Source organism: Lipotes vexillifer, unplaced genomic scaffold, assembly GCF_000442215.2.
Source record: "Lipotes vexillifer unplaced genomic scaffold, Lipotes_vexillifer_v1.1 scaffold1011, whole genome shotgun sequence".
NCBI lineage: Eukaryota > Metazoa > Chordata > Mammalia > Artiodactyla > Lipotidae > Lipotes > Lipotes vexillifer.
The window spans coordinates 596,525-614,262 of record NW_006787698.1 but is presented as its reverse complement, the minus strand read 5'-3'; the positions used below and the strand labels follow the sequence as shown (position 1 = coordinate 614,262).

General features: G+C 54.1%; 1 protein-coding gene across 1 annotated transcript; it reads right to left on the bottom strand.

The window, feature by feature from the left end:
- Positions 1-1,749: 1,749 nt before the first annotated feature.
- On the bottom strand, positions 1,750-16,780 carry YJU2 (YJU2 splicing factor homolog). Its single transcript, XM_007460521.1, has 8 exons — positions 16,757-16,780; positions 14,687-14,787; positions 12,660-12,804; positions 10,397-10,531; positions 7,893-8,074; positions 6,276-6,396; positions 2,838-2,982; positions 1,750-1,862 (listed from the first exon to the last, which is right to left on the bottom strand). The coding sequence occupies exons 1-8, from the start codon at positions 16,778-16,780 to the stop codon at positions 1,750-1,752; spliced, it is 966 nt and encodes a 321-aa protein (XP_007460583.1).
- Positions 16,781-17,738: the final 958 nt, after the last annotated feature.

The following is a 17,738-nucleotide window of genomic DNA, read 5'->3' as shown; positions in this document are numbered from 1 at the left end:
CCAGTACGCGGGCCTCTCACTGTTGTGGCCTCTCCCGTTGCGGAGCACAGGCTCCAGACGCGCAGGCTCAGCGGCCACGGCTCACGGGCCCAGCCGCTCCGCGGCATGTGGGATCCTCCCAGACCGGGGCACGAACCCGTGTCCCCTGCATCGGCAGGCGGACTCCCAACCACTGCGCCACCAGGGAAGCCCTGGATGACATTTTAACCCAGAGTCTCTGAATGGCCCACGTCCAGGGCACTGTCTGCAGGATGCTAAGTTGGGGGAAAAAATGGGCAGTGGTGCGCTGGTACGGACTTCACAACTGGCTCTGGCGTGGGGAACTGGTTAGCAGCATCTGCCGATTTCCATGGTGTAAACACTCCGTGGTGGCCAATTTTAAGCCATAGATATGATGCTGCTGGGTGCAAAACTGGGAAGAGATGCACGAGGCACCAGTTCTCACTAGCTGCCAGGGTGGGCTGGCTTCAGTCCTCACCAAGCAGCATCTGCCGATTTCCATGGTGTAAACACTCCGTGGTGGCCAATTTTAAGCCATAGATATGATGCTGCTGGGTGCAAAACTGGGAAGAGATGCACGAGGCACCAGTTCTCCCTAGCTGCCAGGGTGGGCTGGCTTCAGTCCTCACCATCAGGGCTTTTTTTTTTTTTGGTCACGCCGAGAGGCACGTGGGATCTTAGTTTCCCGACCAAGGTTCGATCCCGCGCCCCTTGCGGTGGAAGCGAGGAGTCTTAACCACCGGACCGCCAGGGGAGTCCCTGTCAGGGCTTTGGGATCAGACCCACCCAGGTCCTGTCTTTGCAGCCATGGAGCTGTAATATAAGACCCCCAAGCCCTCATCAGAAGCCCTGGTTGGACCCTGGTTCACCTCATTGTGCTGTCCCTAAGCCAGGAAATCACCGTAGGGAAGCGAATCCCCAAAGTGGGGGCGTTTCATCCCCTAAACTCTGACAGTGAAAAACACAAAGCCTCATTACCAAATGCCAGATGACAGTCTGTCTGTGTGTGTCTGTGTGTGAGAGAAGGGCTAACATCTGTGACCCCGGGAAGGGTGGGAGACCAGAGATGGGGACTGACCAAGCTGTGAAGCAGTCTGGCGGGGGCACAGGACCTTCAACTAGAAAATGCTGCAGCAGGAGATCACACAAGCTGGGATCTGGCAACCCTGAAAGAACATGAGCTTTGGAATCAGACTTGCTGGTTACATGACCGTATCAGCTTGCCACCGCTGCTTCACAAATTATCCCCAAACTGAGTGTATGAAACAAGGAACATTTATCATCTCGCAGTTTCTGAGTCAAGAGTCCAGGACTGGCTAGGTTGCATGCTTCTGCAGCCCCCTCCTCAGATGCTGGCAGAGAGAAGGTACCCGCAAGCCAGATCAGCAGGTTCCTTTCATGGGTTCCAGACGGTTCTGTGGCGGGGATGGAGCCAACCACTGGTGGGTGGGCTCACCCACATGCCCAGAGCATCTCGGGATGTCAGCCGCGACGACCTCGAAGGCCTGACAGAAGCTGCTCCGGGGATGTCGCCACGTGAGCTGGGGACCCCGAGCTCCGGAGGGGGGATGGTGGGGGACGGGAGAGAAACTGAGTCCCTCAGCTGAAGCCCTTGCTGACCCCGCCAGCCTTGGAGGTCATTTGTGCTTGTCCGGTGGTGACTCTGGTTGGTCCCAGGGCCTCCTGCCCCGACCACAGGCTGGAGCTCACTGTGTGATCTTGACCTGGGGAAGGGCCTGGGGGCAGGGCTCAGTTGCTGCCGCTGCTGTCCTCACTGTCGGAATACACACCCAGCTGGCTCAGGGAGGAGGTGCCAGACGTCTGGGGCGCAGGGCCAGCCACCTGCCCGTTCTTCATTACATCTGGGGGAGAGGCGAGAGCTAGCCCACCGTGCCTCCTCGTCCCGGCAGCCCCCCTCGGGACAGTTCCAGGTGGGCTGGGCCTGGCTGAAGCTGGGAGCGGGCTCGGTCTGGGGGAGAGGCGAGAGCTAGCCCACCGTGCCTCCTCGTCCCGGCAGCCCACCTCGGGACAGTTCCAGGTGGGCTGGGCCTGGCTGAAGCTGGGAGAGCGGGCTCGGCCATTCCTGCTTGTTTGCAGCCTTTGTGGAAAGTGCCTGGCAGACCCATCACGGTTTAAACCGCACACCCCTTGACCCAGCAGCTCCGCTTCTGAAAGCTGATCTAGGTGGGCAGAGGTGCCCGTGCCGGGGGTGCAACACAGAAAATGGAAACACTCCAAGTCCCAAGTGACAAAGAGGGGCAGACCCTGGCTCCACCACCCACCCTGGCTGTGTGGCTTTGCACAAACAGCTTCACCTCTCTGGGCCTCAGTCTCCTCATCTGATAAATGGGGTAATAACTGTTCTGATAACAATGGCTCGTGTATCCGCAAGGCTCGCTGGGTGCCAGGATCTACTGCAGGCACCCGACATGGAGCAGCTCATGGAACCAGCCCCCAAACCCTACGAGGCCCTACGAGGCTGGTCCTGTTGTCATGAGAATCTTCCAGGACAGGAAGCTGAGGACCAATCTCATCGGGCCGACCTCACCCTAATTCTCCATCTCCCGAGGGTCCGAGGAGCCACACACACAGAGCATCGGCGACACAACCACCGAGGTGCGGACAATTTGTCCTACACGCCTCTATCTGACTTGGGTTTTAAAAGCGAGCACTTGCTCCTCTTGTAATTACAAGAAAAAAAGGGAACTGCAGCCCTTCTCCCCTTACCCCTGGTCGGGGGCATACCTCACCCCGCACCGGAACAGCACCGGGGGTGCTGTTGCCACCTGGTGGCCGCCCTTGGCACTGCATGAAGCTAAGGGACTGCAGGAACCTACCTGGGGCGGGCAGGACTCCTCCTCGCTGGATGCTGCGGCCCAGGTCTGTTTTCTTCACCACAACCAGGCCAGACAGCTGGGGACTGCTGCCAAAGGTGCCCACACTGCGCTCCCAGCTCTCCGCCTTCCTCTTGGCTTTTGGGGCCTGCAGTTTGTGGCGGGGGTAGTGGGGGGCAGGCATGACTGGGGGGTCTGTCCCAGATCCTGCTCCTTTTCTGGCAGCCCGGTTCCTAGTACCCAGCTGAGCCAGGATCTCTACCATTCCCACTCCCCCTGCTGTGCTGACCAACTCTCTCCTGCTCGAAACTCCTCTGTGCCCCCCCACACCCTGCGCTTACACTTCCTAAATCACACTGTGACCACTCACCTCCATGCCTTTACCCATGCCATTCCCTCCACCTGGAATGCCCCCTTTGCTTCTAGTTCACTTGGTGAACTCCTACTCATCCTCCAATACCCATCTCAAGTATCTGCTCCCCTGGGAAGCCTTTCCTCACATTTCAAGCTCAAGTGTGTGCTGCATGTCTGTGCCCGCAGTGGCCTCCACTGCCTTATTAACTGCCTCCACAACCAAGCTGCGGGGTCCTGCCTTGTTCACTGCTGGGTCTGTAGTAGGTGCTCAATCAACATGTTTGAGGGAATGACAGAAGATGGGGGCACCCACTTTGGGGACCAGTTAGCGGGAGGCAGAGAGGGGCTCAGCCCCACCTCCAGCTCTTCAGTCGCACCAGAAGAGACCCCTTTTATCTGTTTGATGTTTAAATAGAGGAACTGGAAACCACTAGGTGCAGGAGGCCCTGTCGGAGCTGGGAGCTGAGGGTGCGGGGGGAGCATGACAGCAGGGGGCTGCCCGCACAGAGCTTACCATCTGGGGAGGAAGAGGGTGGATGAGCAAGTAGATGCTCAGGACACCATCGTCTTTTTCTTTTTTTGCTGCACGGCATGAGGGATCTTAGTTCCCCGACCAGGGATCAAACCTGTGCCCCCTGCATTGGGAATAGGAAGTCTTAACCACTGGACCGCCAGGGAAGTCCCCAGACACCACTGTCTTGATCAGTGATGTGAAAGAAAGAAGTTAGGGTGGTGTGACAGCGTCGGGGGGACAGCTACTGCTGATCGGGGGCCAGCAGAGCCGAGGTCAGAACGCAGTGCTGAAGTCAGCAAGAAGAGATGGGAAGCAGGACTGAGCCTGGCCCATCCGAGGGGACTGGCACAGTTGGGGCGGGGAGTGGGGGCAGGAGGAGGACACAGCGGCCTCACTGCATCCCCCGTGTGTGGTAATAGAGACAGAGGCCGTCCGCTGTGGGCACAGGGAGAGACCGGCAATCCTAGCCGAAACTTGCTTATCTGGCACCACTGAACTGACTGACGGAGATAGCTGCTATCCTTCACCTTTCGTCAAACGCCATTACATGTCCCCATTAAACTAAACCCAGGGAACAGAGGGGTGAAAGAGAGATGTTTCCGTAAAAGTTATGGTGAAGTCTGTGTAAAGCAAAATACAAGAAGTCCACCATCAAATTAGCTACGAGCAACGTAACTGTAAGAGACTGGCAGGTGGGCTTCCCTGGTGGCGCAGTGGTTAAGAATCCGCCTGCCAATGCAGGGGACATGGGTTCGAGCCCTGGTCCGGGAAGATCCCACATGCCGCAGAGCAGCTAAGCCCGTGTGCCACAACTACTGAGCCTGTGCTCTAGAGTCCGTGAGCCACAACTACTGAGCCTGTGTGCTGCAAATACTGAGCCTGTGTGCTGCAACTACTGAGCCTGCGAACCACAACTACTGAGCCTGCGTGCTGCAACTACTAAAGCCCACACGCCTAGAGCCCGTGCTCCGCAACAAGAGAAGCCACCGCAATGAGAAGCCTGGGCACCACGACGAAGAGTAGCCCCCGCTCGCTGCAACTAGAGAAAGCCCGCGCAGCAGCAGTGAAGACCCAACGCAGCCAAAACTAACTAACTAACTAACTAAATTTATTAAAAAAAAAAAAAAAAGACTGGGGGGAAATCATACAAGGCCAGACTGCTCTGAAAGTACCTTCTATCTCTTGTTCCACTTGAAAGAAAAAAGGAAGAGGAAACTTTAGACCATGAATTCTGAGGCTGGTTTATCCAAGAGAGACAGCGTGAGAACTCTGATCAGGGATACAGCCTCGAGGAAAACACCTTGGTTCTATGTCAAAACGTTAATGGGTGAGAGTGAGAGTACACTACCCCCAAACCCGCTCTCTTCAGACACTTACAGAATTCTCAGCTGGAACATGGCTGCCTCAGTGAAAGACTACATTTCCCAGCCTCCTTTGCAGCAGGATGTGGTCAGGTGGTTCAGTTCTGACCAATGGGGTGTGAGCAGAAGGATGTACTCAATCAAGGGTATAGTTACCCTCAATGTCCTCCTCCCTTGTCCCCACCTCTTTCCACTGGCTGGGATGCAGATGTGGCACTGAGCTGCCTTGCAATGAGGGCATCATCCTTGGGACGGCAGGACAATGAGGACCCGGACACCAGGGTCCACCTTCTCTGTTCTGCACAGCCCCGCACAACTGTTATTCGAGAGAAAAGTAACTTCCATGTAGTTGAAGTGGCTGTCACTTGGGTCCTGTCCAGTGGCTGGACTTGTATTTAACTAATGCAGACCAGGAACATGTTCTGAATTAAAATAATAAGTTTCTGGGGGTGTCTGTGCTATTTATGATTTCCCACTTTAACCCCCTCCTTCGATTAACAAACCAGAGTGGCCTTGACCACCTTGGATAAGATATCTGTGGCAGAAAATGCTAGCTCCCTCCCCAAATCCTCTTCTTTCTTTCTGCCAGCAAGGGCAGCTAGAGGAGGCAGCTCCCAGCCTCCCTTGCCGCAGGATGCGGCCATGTGACTACGCCCGGCCATTGGGACTCGAGGGGAATGGAGGTGGGCTGCATCTGAACCTGGGCCTCCAGGCGCTGGCTGGTGGTCCTCCACATGTGCTCCGCCTTCCTGCAAGTGGAACCCCAGGGTGCTCTGAGCCAGCTGTGACTGCGGAGTTGGCATCCATGTTCTAGGACGGGGCAGAAGTAGGAGATGGGAGGAGCCTGGATCCCTGAGTGACTGCATGGAGCACGGCTGCCTGGGAGTCCAGCCCAGGACTGTGAAGTGACTCAGAAATAAACGTCTGCCTGATGTCTGTAAGTGTGGGGAGTCTCCTTGTTTCTGCAGCTGAAGCAGGGGTGGAAAACTACAGTCCCGGAGGCCTGCCACCTGTTTTTGTAAATAAAGTTTTATCGGCACCCGGCCGTGCCCACTTATTCATGTACTATCTACAGCTGTTTAGTGCTATGGCGGTGGAGTTGATCACTTATGACCCAGACTGGCCTTTCAAGACAAAGTTAAGCCAACCTCTGGCTTACTCTGTCCCTGCTGCACCTGAGAGCATGTGGAGATGCGGGCAGGCCGCACTCACCTCGTCCAGGATGGCGGTGGGGTTGGGCAGGAGGGCCTGCTGGGGCTGGGTGGGAGCAGCATCCTCCTCTGAATCAGAGTCTTCCAGGAGTCTTCGTTTCCTAGATTCTTCCACTAAGGCCCTGCGGGAAGGAACGTGGGACTTGGGAACATGCTCTGTTGTGGGACAATGGCTGCCCGCCCCCCCCGCAACCCTGACTGAGGTGCACTGCCTGGCTGCCCTGTCCTAATCTCACTGAGTGGGGGATGGAGATGCACAAATAACTTAAAAAATAATTCTTTGTCCAGGGGCTTCCCTAGTGGCACAGCGGTTGGGAGTCTGCCTGCCAATGCAGGGGATGTGGGTTCGAGCCCTGGTCCAGGAAGATCCCACATGCTATAGAGCAACTAAGCCCGTGCGCCACAACTACTGAGCCTGTGCTCTAGAGCTCACGAGACACAACTGCTGAGCCTGTGTGCTGCAACTACTGAAGCCCACGTGCCTAGAGCCCATGCTCCACAAGAGAAGCCACTGCAATGAGAAGCCCGGGCACCACAACAAAGAGTAGCCCCTGCTTGCTGCAACTAGAGAAAGCCTGCGCGCAGCAACAAAGACCCGACCCAACACAGCCAAAAAAAAAAAAGTTCTTTGTCCACTGAGCCCAGTGGGGTGGTTAAGTGCCTGGAAGCCAGAACCATTCTGAGTTTGAACCCCAGCTGGGGGGCCTCAGTCAGGGCTGTGCTGGGAGCTCCTTGAACCTCAGTTCTCTTGACCACCATAACGACAGAGCTAAACTCAGAACAGTGCCTGGCACCGAGGAGGGGCTCGCTAAATGCAGACTCCTCTCACTGTTATTTATGGTATCACTGACCTGCCAACCCAACAGCAGCTAGTATGTGTCTGACCGTGCTCCAGACCATGGATGCAGAGGTCAGACCAAGTCCCTGTTCAGACTTTAGATGAGGGGAGATAGATAATAAATCAGGAAAGGGGCAAATCAGCAAGAAGGTTCCAGAGAGTGGGAGGTGTTGGGAAAAAGCATGAACACAGCAGGCCTGAGGCCAGATCCTCAGAAAGGTTGGCTCACCAGGCCAGCCCTTGGGGGGCATCTGGATCTGGACTTGGGGGCCCCCGCCCCGACACCGCGCAGACACGGGGTCCGCACAGGCACCTGCTCTCCTCCTGGGTCTGGGGTCTCGGCCGGGCCGGGCCGAGGTGCCTGCGTGGCCGGCCCCCAGAGAGAACCCCGGGCTGGGTCTCGTGGGCCTCCCCGGGGAGCGCCCCTCCCTCTGCTGTCACGTCTCATCTGGGGGGATTAAGCCTGCCCTGTGGGACTCCACCGGGAGAGGTCTCTGAAAGTCTGAGCCCAGTCCTCCAACTCTGCCCCACCTGCCTTTTCCTTCTGCTGATTTTTCCCTGTAACTTTTCACTGTAATTAACTCATCAAACCTGGGGGTGATCCTGGGGGCCCCGACACAGACGCCATGAGACAAAAAGCAAGATGGGGAGGGAGATGCGGGGAAGGCCTCCCTGAGACGGTGATGCACGAGGGAGCTGTGGAAAGGTCCAGAAGGGGGGATTCCAGGCAGAGGGAAGGACCCTATAGAGGCTGCGGGGGACGGGTGCCCTGGGACTCACGCCGCCTCCCGCTCGTCCTCCGCCTGCTCGTGCTTCCGCTGCTCCTCCTCCGACAGGCGGTGCTGCCGCAGCATGGCCTCGAAGTCCACGTGCGCCTGCCGCTGGTTCAGGTCCTTGAGCTCCTGCAGGTTCTCCAGAACCTCCATCTCCAGCTTGGAGTCCTTGGTTCTGTTCTCCAGCACCTGGCAGGTGTGCAGACGCAGGGCTGAGCGAGCTGGGATTCCACCCCTCCACGCGGCCTGCCTGGCCTCTGGGGTCACCATGGGCAAGGGGAGACCCCCCCGACCCTCGGGCCTCGATCCACAGCACCCGGTCCCACAGCTGTACTCATTTCACGGCTCGGAACACTGAGGCTCAGGGAGGGGAAGTGACTGCCCAAGACCATGCAGCTGGTCAACGGTGGAGCCAGGTGGCCTGGACTTCCAGCCTGGCTCCGTCACTAAGCAAAAGTAATAAAGATTTAAAAAAAAGACGATCTGAGCAACTGGTGTGTGCCAGGCTCCAGGCTAAGATGTTTCCAGACATAATCATGTTTAATCTTCGCAATAACCCCCACTTTACAAAGGAACTGAGGCTCAGAGAGGTGAGGGCAGCCCCACCAGGTCTCAGAGAGGTGGCTTTGGAGCTAGGCGGGGCTGGGAATGAATCCTGCCTTGGCTGCTTCCTGGCTATGTGACCCTGTTGAACTAACCCTCTGGGAAATGGCAGTTGTGGTGGTTTGAAAATACGTCCACAAATTCTTTCACGCTCCTCCCTTCCAGAGGTGGAGCCTAACTCCCCTCCCTGTGAGGGTGGGCTGTTGTAGTAACTCGCTTCTGATGAACACAACAGGACCAATGACGGTGTGTCCCTTCTGAGACAGGTCATAAAAGGCCCGGGGCTCCTCCTTGTTCTCTCTGGGACTCTCGCTGGGGGAGGGGGAGAAGGCCCCATGTTGTGAGGAGGCTCAAGCAGCGCTGTGGAGAGGCCCACGTGGACAGGACATGAAGCCTCCAGGGAAAGGCCACGTGAGGAGGCCACCCTGGAAGTGGCTCCTCCAGCCCCAGCTGAGCCATCAGATGAGGCAGCCGCAGCAGACAGCTTGACTGTGACCTTGGGAGGGATCCACAGAACCATCTAGCAAAGCTGCTCCTGGATTCCTGACCCTCAGAAACTGTGGGATAATAAATGCTGGAAGTTGCAAAGTTTTGAGTCGACTTGTTACACAAGGACAGCTAACCAGTACCAGGGTAATAACCCCGTGCTGGCCAGTGTAGCAGCACTAGAGCAGCACATGGACAGAGGAAGCTCCAGGAATACAGCAAACTGCCTCTAAGGCCTATTTCCCTCCCTGCTGCTCCGCACGGCTGCTGAAAACATCGGATCAGATCTGACATGGCTTGATCAGAAAACATAGCTGGCAGAGGTGTGAGGGTCCAGGGAGAGATGGGAATTATGGGGGTGGGAGGAGACAGAGGAGAACATGGACTTCCTACTATTTATGAGAAAGACGAAAAAAATGTCCAGTTAAAGATGAAAATAACTTCTTTAAGGGATAACAAAAGGAGTATCAATATTTATGAATTACTATGTGCCAAGCTGTGTTCTAAGGGTTTTATGTGTATGAACTCATTTAACCCTCACCACAAGTGTACGAGGGGGGCACAATCTCATCTCATTTTACAGATGAGGATGCTGAGACACAGAGAGGCCAAGTGCCTTGGCCAAGGTAACACAGCCAGGTCAAGAGAACGTTTCCTTCTCTATTTCTAGTCTTAATCCAAACTAGCCTAATGGGAATCTCCTTAGAAAACTGCAGGGCACCTGGCTGCAGGAAGCACCTGGCGTTCCGAAGTCCAACTTCCTGACTCCCTGTGTTAGTTTTCTCTTGCTGTGCCGCAATTTGCCACCAGCCCAGTGGCTTAAAACAACACAAATTCATTGTCTCCTGGTTTCTGTGGGTTGGGAGTCTGGGCCGACACAGCTGGGTTCCCTGGCAGTCTTGCTAGGCTGAGATCAAGGGTCCAGGGCCCTCTTCTGAGCTCACTCAGGCTGCTGGAGAATTCAGTTCCTTGTGGTTGTGGGACTGAGGTCCCTGCCTTCTTACTGGCTGCTGACTAGGGGCTGTTCTCAGCTCCTAGGGGCTGCCTGCTGGTCCCTGCCACGTGGCTACTTCCACAGTGTCAGTCCTTCATGTCTCTGACGTTCTCTGTCTCTGACTCTAGACCCGTATTAAGGGGACCATCCGGATAATCTCCCTCTTACAAGGGCGACTGTGCCATAGTTTAACCTAACATAACTTAGTCACAGGAATAGGATCCTTGTATGCACAGTCTTGGGACTGGATGAGGTGTGTGACCAGGAGTCAGGGCTCTGGGGACATCTTAGAGTTCTGCTGACCACACTCCCCACCCCATCACCCTGCCTGGAGGCCTGAGGCAGGAAGGGGCACCGATTCCGCCAGCACCGAAGCACAGGCACCTGTGCGTGCACACGCACACGCGCGCGCCCCTGCGCACACTCACCTTCATGGGGTTGTTCAGCTCCTCGTCCTCCCGTTCCTTCTGCACCCTCTTCTCCTCCTCCTCCAGGAGCTTCTCAGCCTGGAAGTTCCGCGTGGCTCCGTGCTCCATGGTGTAGTCTGTGTTTTCGGGGTCTGTCTGGGAGGGAGGATGGGCAGACATCAGCTCCTACATCTCTGAGCATCAAGAGTTTCTGCTGAACAGCAGCCAGCAGCCTGGGACACCTTCTCTCCATGTTTCACTCCTCTTAATACCAATTCTTGGGCTTCCCTGGTGGCGCAGTGGTCGAGGGTCCGCCTGCCGATGCAGGGGACGCGGGTTCGTGCCCCGGTCCGGGAGGATCCCGCATGCCGCGGAGCGGCTGGGCCCGTGAGCCATGGCCGCTGAGCCTGCGCGTCCGGAGCCTGTGCTCCGCAACGGGAGAGGCCACAACAGTGAGAGGCCCGCGTACCGCAAAAAACAAACACACAAAAACCCCAATTCTTTCTTTTTCTTGCCTACGGCTTTGGCGAGTACAGTTCTTTCTTTCTAGTGCTCCTGTCCCCTTTTGTAGAATCGCTGAACTCCCTAGCATACATCTGCAGACCCTTCTCCGCCTGCCCACTCCCTCCCTGCTGCCCTTCGCCTTCCACATGTTTGCAAATAAAAGTCTCTGGATCTCTGCACATCCCCTTTCTGGCGTCTGTGTGTGTCTGTGTGTGTCGCGCGCGCGCGCACTTGGCCTTCTGCCCCTAATTATGAATTACGTACCAAGTATGTATAAAGCATATGCTCCTATTTGCGTTTATAAAACGGAGAAGCAAAAATATAACATGGTATCCTGGATGAGACCCTGGAACAGAAAGGTGACATTAGTGGAAAGATTGAAATCCATATCATGTCTGGAATTTGGCTAACAGTAATAATCCAGTGTTGGTTTCTTATTGTGGTGGATGCACTGTGGAAATGGAAGACGTTAACAGGAGGGGAAGCTGGCGAGAGGCAGATGGGAACTCTCTGTGCTATCTTTGCAACTTCTCCGTAAATCTAAAAGTATTCCAAAATAAGAAGCTTACTATTTAAAAAGAAAGAGCAAGGAAGAGAGTGATCCCTGTGTGTGCATGTGTATGCAGAGCACATTTTTTGAAAGCCATACAAGAAACTGTTATAAATGTCTCTATGCATGGGGGCTGCCTGGGCAGAGGGGAGCAGTAAACAAATTTTCCAGTGTTAATCCTGCACTACTGTGGGAATTCTGTTTTTACCATATGCTCACACACACACACACACACACACACACATATGCAATCCTAGTTATTTGAAATTCTTCACTATAAAGACCCATTTGTAACATTTTGCGGTAGTTTCTCTAGTCTTTAAAAAAATTCATATGTATTCATTAATATCTAAGTATATACATACTTCATAATTCAGGTAAAAAAACATTTTCTGGAGACAACCCATATGTCCATCAGCTGGCAAATGGATAAAGAAAATGTGGCCCGTCCATACAGTGGAATATTATTCAGCCCTGAAAAGGAGTAAAGCACTGATACATGCTACAACATTGATGGACTTTGGAAACATGATGCTCAGTGAGAGATGCCAGACACAAAAGGCTACAGGGTGATTCCACTGATAAAGAAATGTCTGTAATAGGCAATCCACTGACACAGAAAGTGGATTCGTGGTTGACAGGGGCTGGGGAGAGGGATGGGGAGTAACTGCTGATAGGGTTGGGGCTTAATTTTGGGGTAAAGAGAACATCCTGGAATTAGAGAAGACAGCTTAGTACATTAGGAGTATAAACCACTGAATTATACAATATAAAAGAGAGAATTGCATGGCATATAAATCATGTCTCAGAAAGCTGTTGTTAAAAAAGTAATTAAAATATATTATTTTTTAATGTACTTTTTATTTTAACCAAAGGAAAAAAATCCCTAGCAAAAAAAATGCTCAAACAGTACAAAAGTATGTGAAGAGAAAACTATAAGTTCTCTTCATCCTTTCCTCAAATCTTTAATACCACCCTTAGAGTAACAAAGTGAAAACGTGACTACTACTGGCTGTGCAATATTCCACTGTACAGTGGTTTGTCCCTTGAATCCCATCATCGTACACCCAGGTTGCTTCTGGTTTTTTGCCTTTATAAACAACACTGCTGTGAACTTCTCCCCAAACCTTTGCTGTTTCCTGCGGAGAAGGTGAAATGGGATCTCCCTGGAGGGAGAGCACAGGAGCACTGGCCCCCAGGGGGGAAGGACCAGCCTGGCTGGCCGCCTACCTTGAAGGTGATCTCTGCCAGGCAGCGCGTGCACTTGATGTAGAAGCGGAAGATGGGCAGGCCCAGGTAGGACTCGTTCTGCACTGTCTCTTTGCGGGCGTTGAACTTCTTGCCCTTGTAGATATATTCTCCACATGTCTTACACCTGTGGGGCAGGACAGGGACTCAAGTCATTCTCGGTACCCTGGTTCTTACTGGTAGGACGCTTTAGCATTCTGGCAGATGGCTGCTTGCATACCTCCAGGGACGGGAAGCTCCCTTCCCCAAGAAGACTGCCCCATTGTGTGTACTGATTCCCTTAGATGGCATACTCTTCTCACTAATATCTGCCTGGGTCTCGGCTGAGGTGCTGCCTTCTTGGGAAGCACCCAGACTACCCAGACTAGGTGAGACTCGCCTATCACCCATTCCTGGAAGCAAGCCTGGAGTTCATGGGGCATCCTGACCTCCAAAGTGCAGATTCCACCAGGGGGGACGCCACAAGGAGCAAGGCAGAGCTTGCGCACCCTGCCCTCCCGCGGCCCCTCCTGCTCAGATCCTGTGCTCCCTGGCCCCCTGACTGTTCCTACAAACACCCCAGCTCGGTCCCACCTCCGGGCCTTTGCCCTTGCAATCCCCATAGCCCGTGACACCTTCCATTCCTCAGATTCCAGTTCTGCTGGCATTTCTTCCGACGTTTGCCTGACCACCCAGAGAAGCGCCTTCCCTCCCCGGCCACCGTCCAGTCCCTCTCTCTCTCTCATGACCATCTATGTGTCCTACAGGCGCCTTTCGTGAATACTCCTGAGCCCTTGTGTATTATCTCTACTCCCCACCAGACGGCTCCAGGGGGTCAAGTCTTATTTATTTATTTATTTATTTATCTTTTAAATTTTTGGCTGCGTTGGGTCTTCGTTGCTGTGCGCGGGCTTTCTCTAGCTGCGGCAAGTGCAGCCTACTCTTCATTGTGGTGCTCGGGCTTCTCATTGCGGTGGCTTCTCTTGTTGTGGAGCACGGGCTCTAGGTACAGGCTCTAGTCCTGGGGCGGGGGTGGGGGGGGCAAGTCTTGATGCTCACAGTGTCCCTGGCACCCAGCCAAGGCCCTGGTGCACAGCAGGTGCCCAGTAAGTGACTGCTGAGGGAAAACGAATGAAGGAAGGGGAGAGAGAAAAGAATATGTAAACACGGGCTGAATTTCACTAACAAAGGTGGCTTTGATTACCACTTCGTTTCAGATGTGCTAAGATGTGAAAAATTGTGGTCAGGTACAGTAATTCCGAGGCGGTATGAAGGACAAGGCCTGGGGACTGTGACGGGGAGGGAAGGATGGAGGGGGTTGGGAGGGGGATCCAGAGGGCCTCTCTGAGGGGGTGAGATCTAAGCCAAGTCTTGAAGGGTGAAAAAGAGCCAGCCAGGGCTTCCCTGGTGGCGCAGTGGTTAAGAATCTGCCTGCCAATGCGGGAACACGGGTTCGAGCCCTGGCCCGGGAAGATCCCACATGCCACAGAGCAACTAAGCCCGTGCGCCACAACTACTGAGCCTGCGCTCTAGAGCCCGCGAGCCACAACTACTGAAGCCTGAACACCTTGAGCCCGTGCTCAGCAACGAGAAGCCACAATGAGAAGCCCACGCACCACAACGAAGACCCAACTCATCCAAAAAAGAAAAAAAAAAGAGCCAGCCATGTGAGAGCAGAAAGAAAAGTGTCCCAGGCAGAGGCAACAGCTTGTGCAAAGGCCCTGGGGTGGGAACGGACAGGATTGCTGGAGGAAGTGAATGTACATACAGGACCCTGTCTCGTGTGCTCACTCTTACTACCAGTGACTGAGATCTCGACACAGGTACCAGCTGGGAGCTCTGAGACATCAGGGAGATTAGTCCTGAACGGCAGGAGGGTGAGGTCTGGCACGGTCACTTGCTCACTGGGTCCACGTCTGAGCCAGGACCGACGACCCGGTCTGAGCACTGGGGACGGGACGCTCTCTGTGGGTGCCGGGCACTGGGTCTGTCCACCATGACCAGTGCAGGGGCCCTGCGGGGTCGCTCACCTCATGTTGAAGGGGGCCATCAGCCGCACCACATACTGCCGGTCTTTAGGCAGCTTGAGCTTGGGGATCTTTGAAGGGTCGAAGTCGGGTGGGTAGTATTTCTGTGGGGAGAAAGGAATGGTCAGGGGAGCTGCTTTCAGATGCAGGGGCAGGCCGGGGGCAGAGGGAAGGAGCTCTGGGGAGCTGTGTCTGGGTCCCCAAGACCACTCCCACGTTTGAGGATTTGGTGAGAAGACTCCTAGGACTCGCATACACTTGTCCTCATGGCTACTATTCATTACAGCAAAGGGATACAGAGAAAAACGAGCCAAGGGAAAAGGCATGTGGGGAGGGGCCCAGGGAGACCGGACACAAGCTTCCAGAGACTTCTGATGGAGTCAATTCTCCCAGTGATATATTGTGACAACGTGTGTGAAATGTCCCCCAGGGAAGCTCAGGAAGACCCAGCACCCAAGGTTTTCACTGGGGGCTGGTGTGTAGGCATCTCTGCCCGGCACATATGATGATTCCAGACTCTAGACTCCCGGAGGGGAGCGGGTGCTCAGCATAAACCGCACTGTTTGTACAAACAGTTTAACCCCAGGGAGCCATTCTTCTCAGAGAACATTGGGAACCATCCCAAAATTCAGGTTCCCGGATACCAGCCAAAGTCCAGCATTGCGAGCCAGCCTTTCTAAGGCAGCAGCCTCAAGCCTGTTGCATTAACTCTTTCTGCACGGGAGCCTGAGATGGGAGATGTGGGGAAGGAGAGTTTGGATTATGAGAGAACTACATACGATAATCAGAAAATAAAGCACTTTGCATTTTGAGCACTTACTAGGCTCCACGTAGTACACAGAGAGCTTTATGTCCCCTGCCTCATGGAATCCTTGAAAAGACTCTATGAAACAGAGAATGGTGTACCCATTTCACAGAGGAGGAAACTGAGTTCTGGTGGTTTCAGCTACTCAGGGTCACACAGTGTGAGCAGCAGATCCAGGATTCAGACCCAGGGACACAGCTCTGGGGAAACTGTGGTACAGTTATTAGGAGCATCAGTTACAGAGCTGGCGGAGAGGGGTGTCTGGGTTTGATTCCTCTATTCTCTGGCTATTACATAACCTCTCTGGGCCTCAGTTTCCTCATCTGAAGAAGGGATAACCTGTCCCCCTGAGAAGACCTGATGAACAAGGCACTTAGAGCTGTGCCTGGCACACAGAAGTATCTACCAGCAAGTTATGGAAATAGCTGGGCTGCCAGTTGGATCCTCGGGATGGAAGGACTTTCACGGACTCGAAGTCCGGCACACTGCACTGGGGCTGGCTGGGGCTGAATTCCTAATATAGGTGTTTAAAAGATTAGAGCACTGAGTCACTGTAAGGGACATCATCCTGGGCTCCAAGCCACCAGTCTGAAGGTCTCCTCTCTACTCCGTCCAGACATCTTAGGCTTACACACTCCCAGGCTGGGGAGCTCACCCCCTTCCTGGGAGCACACACCCTGCTGAAGGGCGGGGAACAGGGACTCAGAATTCCAGAGCGCTCTTCTCCAGAAGCTGAATTCTGCCTTCCAGAGACCAGCTCCACACCCTGAGTCCCAGTTTTCCCCAACAGAACTGGGAGAAGTTGAGGCAACTGGAAGGGTCCCTGCCAGCGGAGCAGAAGAGTTTAGCAAAGCCTAATCCCTCCAAGGAACACGATTGGCTAGAACCCCAAGCGGGGAGAGACTTAACAGAGCCACGCCTCCTGGAGATGAGAATGTAAAGTGAGAATACCAACATCCTAAGGAAGCTCCGCCCCAACGGGAGTGACAGGATAATTCCCTTCAGAAAATCCTATCAGAAGTGATTGGGTATATAGCCTAAGCTCCGCCCCCACAGGTGACTGGGTACACCCCAGCCTCAAGGGGAAGGCTTAGTGAAGGCCCACCCCCCGCAGAAGGTGATTAGGAGGGTTCTAGAGAGCCCCGCCCTGCAGAAGGCCGTTGGGGAAGAAAGCAAAGGCCCTAATAGAAGAGTATAAGTAGCCCTCCTCGGCCCGAGCTCCGAGATGTCCCGCCCCAGGTCGAAAACCCTAGTTGCCCAAAACTTACGTTTAAAACTTTTCGCTCCGACATCTTTACCTTCTACTCTCCTCACGACCACGAGAATACTGATTAGCCTGAGTGCTTGTCGAACTTCCCCGACCATCTATCCTTGTATTTCCGCTTCCGTCACTTCCTTCAACCGCTGTTATTGGCTGCTGCGCACACAGCTTGCCTTTTCATTGGTTCAGATCCCCGCCTGTCAACATTCGAGTCCGTCTGTATTCCCTCCCCAGTTGCAACCTCGGTAAGGGCGCAGCAAAAGATTCCGGCGTCGGTGTGGATTTGAAGTTCCGAGGATGAGGCGCTGCGCCCTCTAGAGGTTAGGAGCTACTGGTTAAAATTTCGTCGTCACGCGACGTGACTGCTGGTAGCTACATTCCCTGTGGTTTGTTCTTTTATTCAGCAAACGTAGAACTCAGCGTTGAGCGCTTACCTTGTGTGTTGGGCTCCGGGAACCTACACATCGATCCCGTGTCCCTAGCGCTCACCTGAGGACTGGGGCAGTTCTTACGATCCACACAGCTTCACAAGGAAGCACCCTGGACGCCCCCCCACACCCAAGTTTATCTTGAGTCACAGTTAGAGACTCAAAGACCAGGCTCCAAATCTACCTCCCCCTACAAACATTCACTCCCAGATGTCCCCCCCGTTGTTTGCCTCTGAGTTGTCCCTCTAAAGAAGTCGTTCCTTCCCTAGCCTCCTCCCTTCCTTTTACAAATGTTTGTTCTGTGTCAAAGACGTGCTCAGTCACTGGGGACACATCAGAGAATAAGACGTAAGATTTCTGCCCTCATGGAGATCACAGTCTGTCTGGTGGGACTGATGGCACAATAAACACACAAAAAAACCCTTTCGGGTCCTGGTAAATGATCTGAAGATAATAAAACAGGGAGATATATGGAAAGTGATGAGAAGGGGCTACTTGAGATGTATGAGTGTCCTATGGCTGCTGTAACAAATTACCACAAGCTCAATATTTTTAAACAAC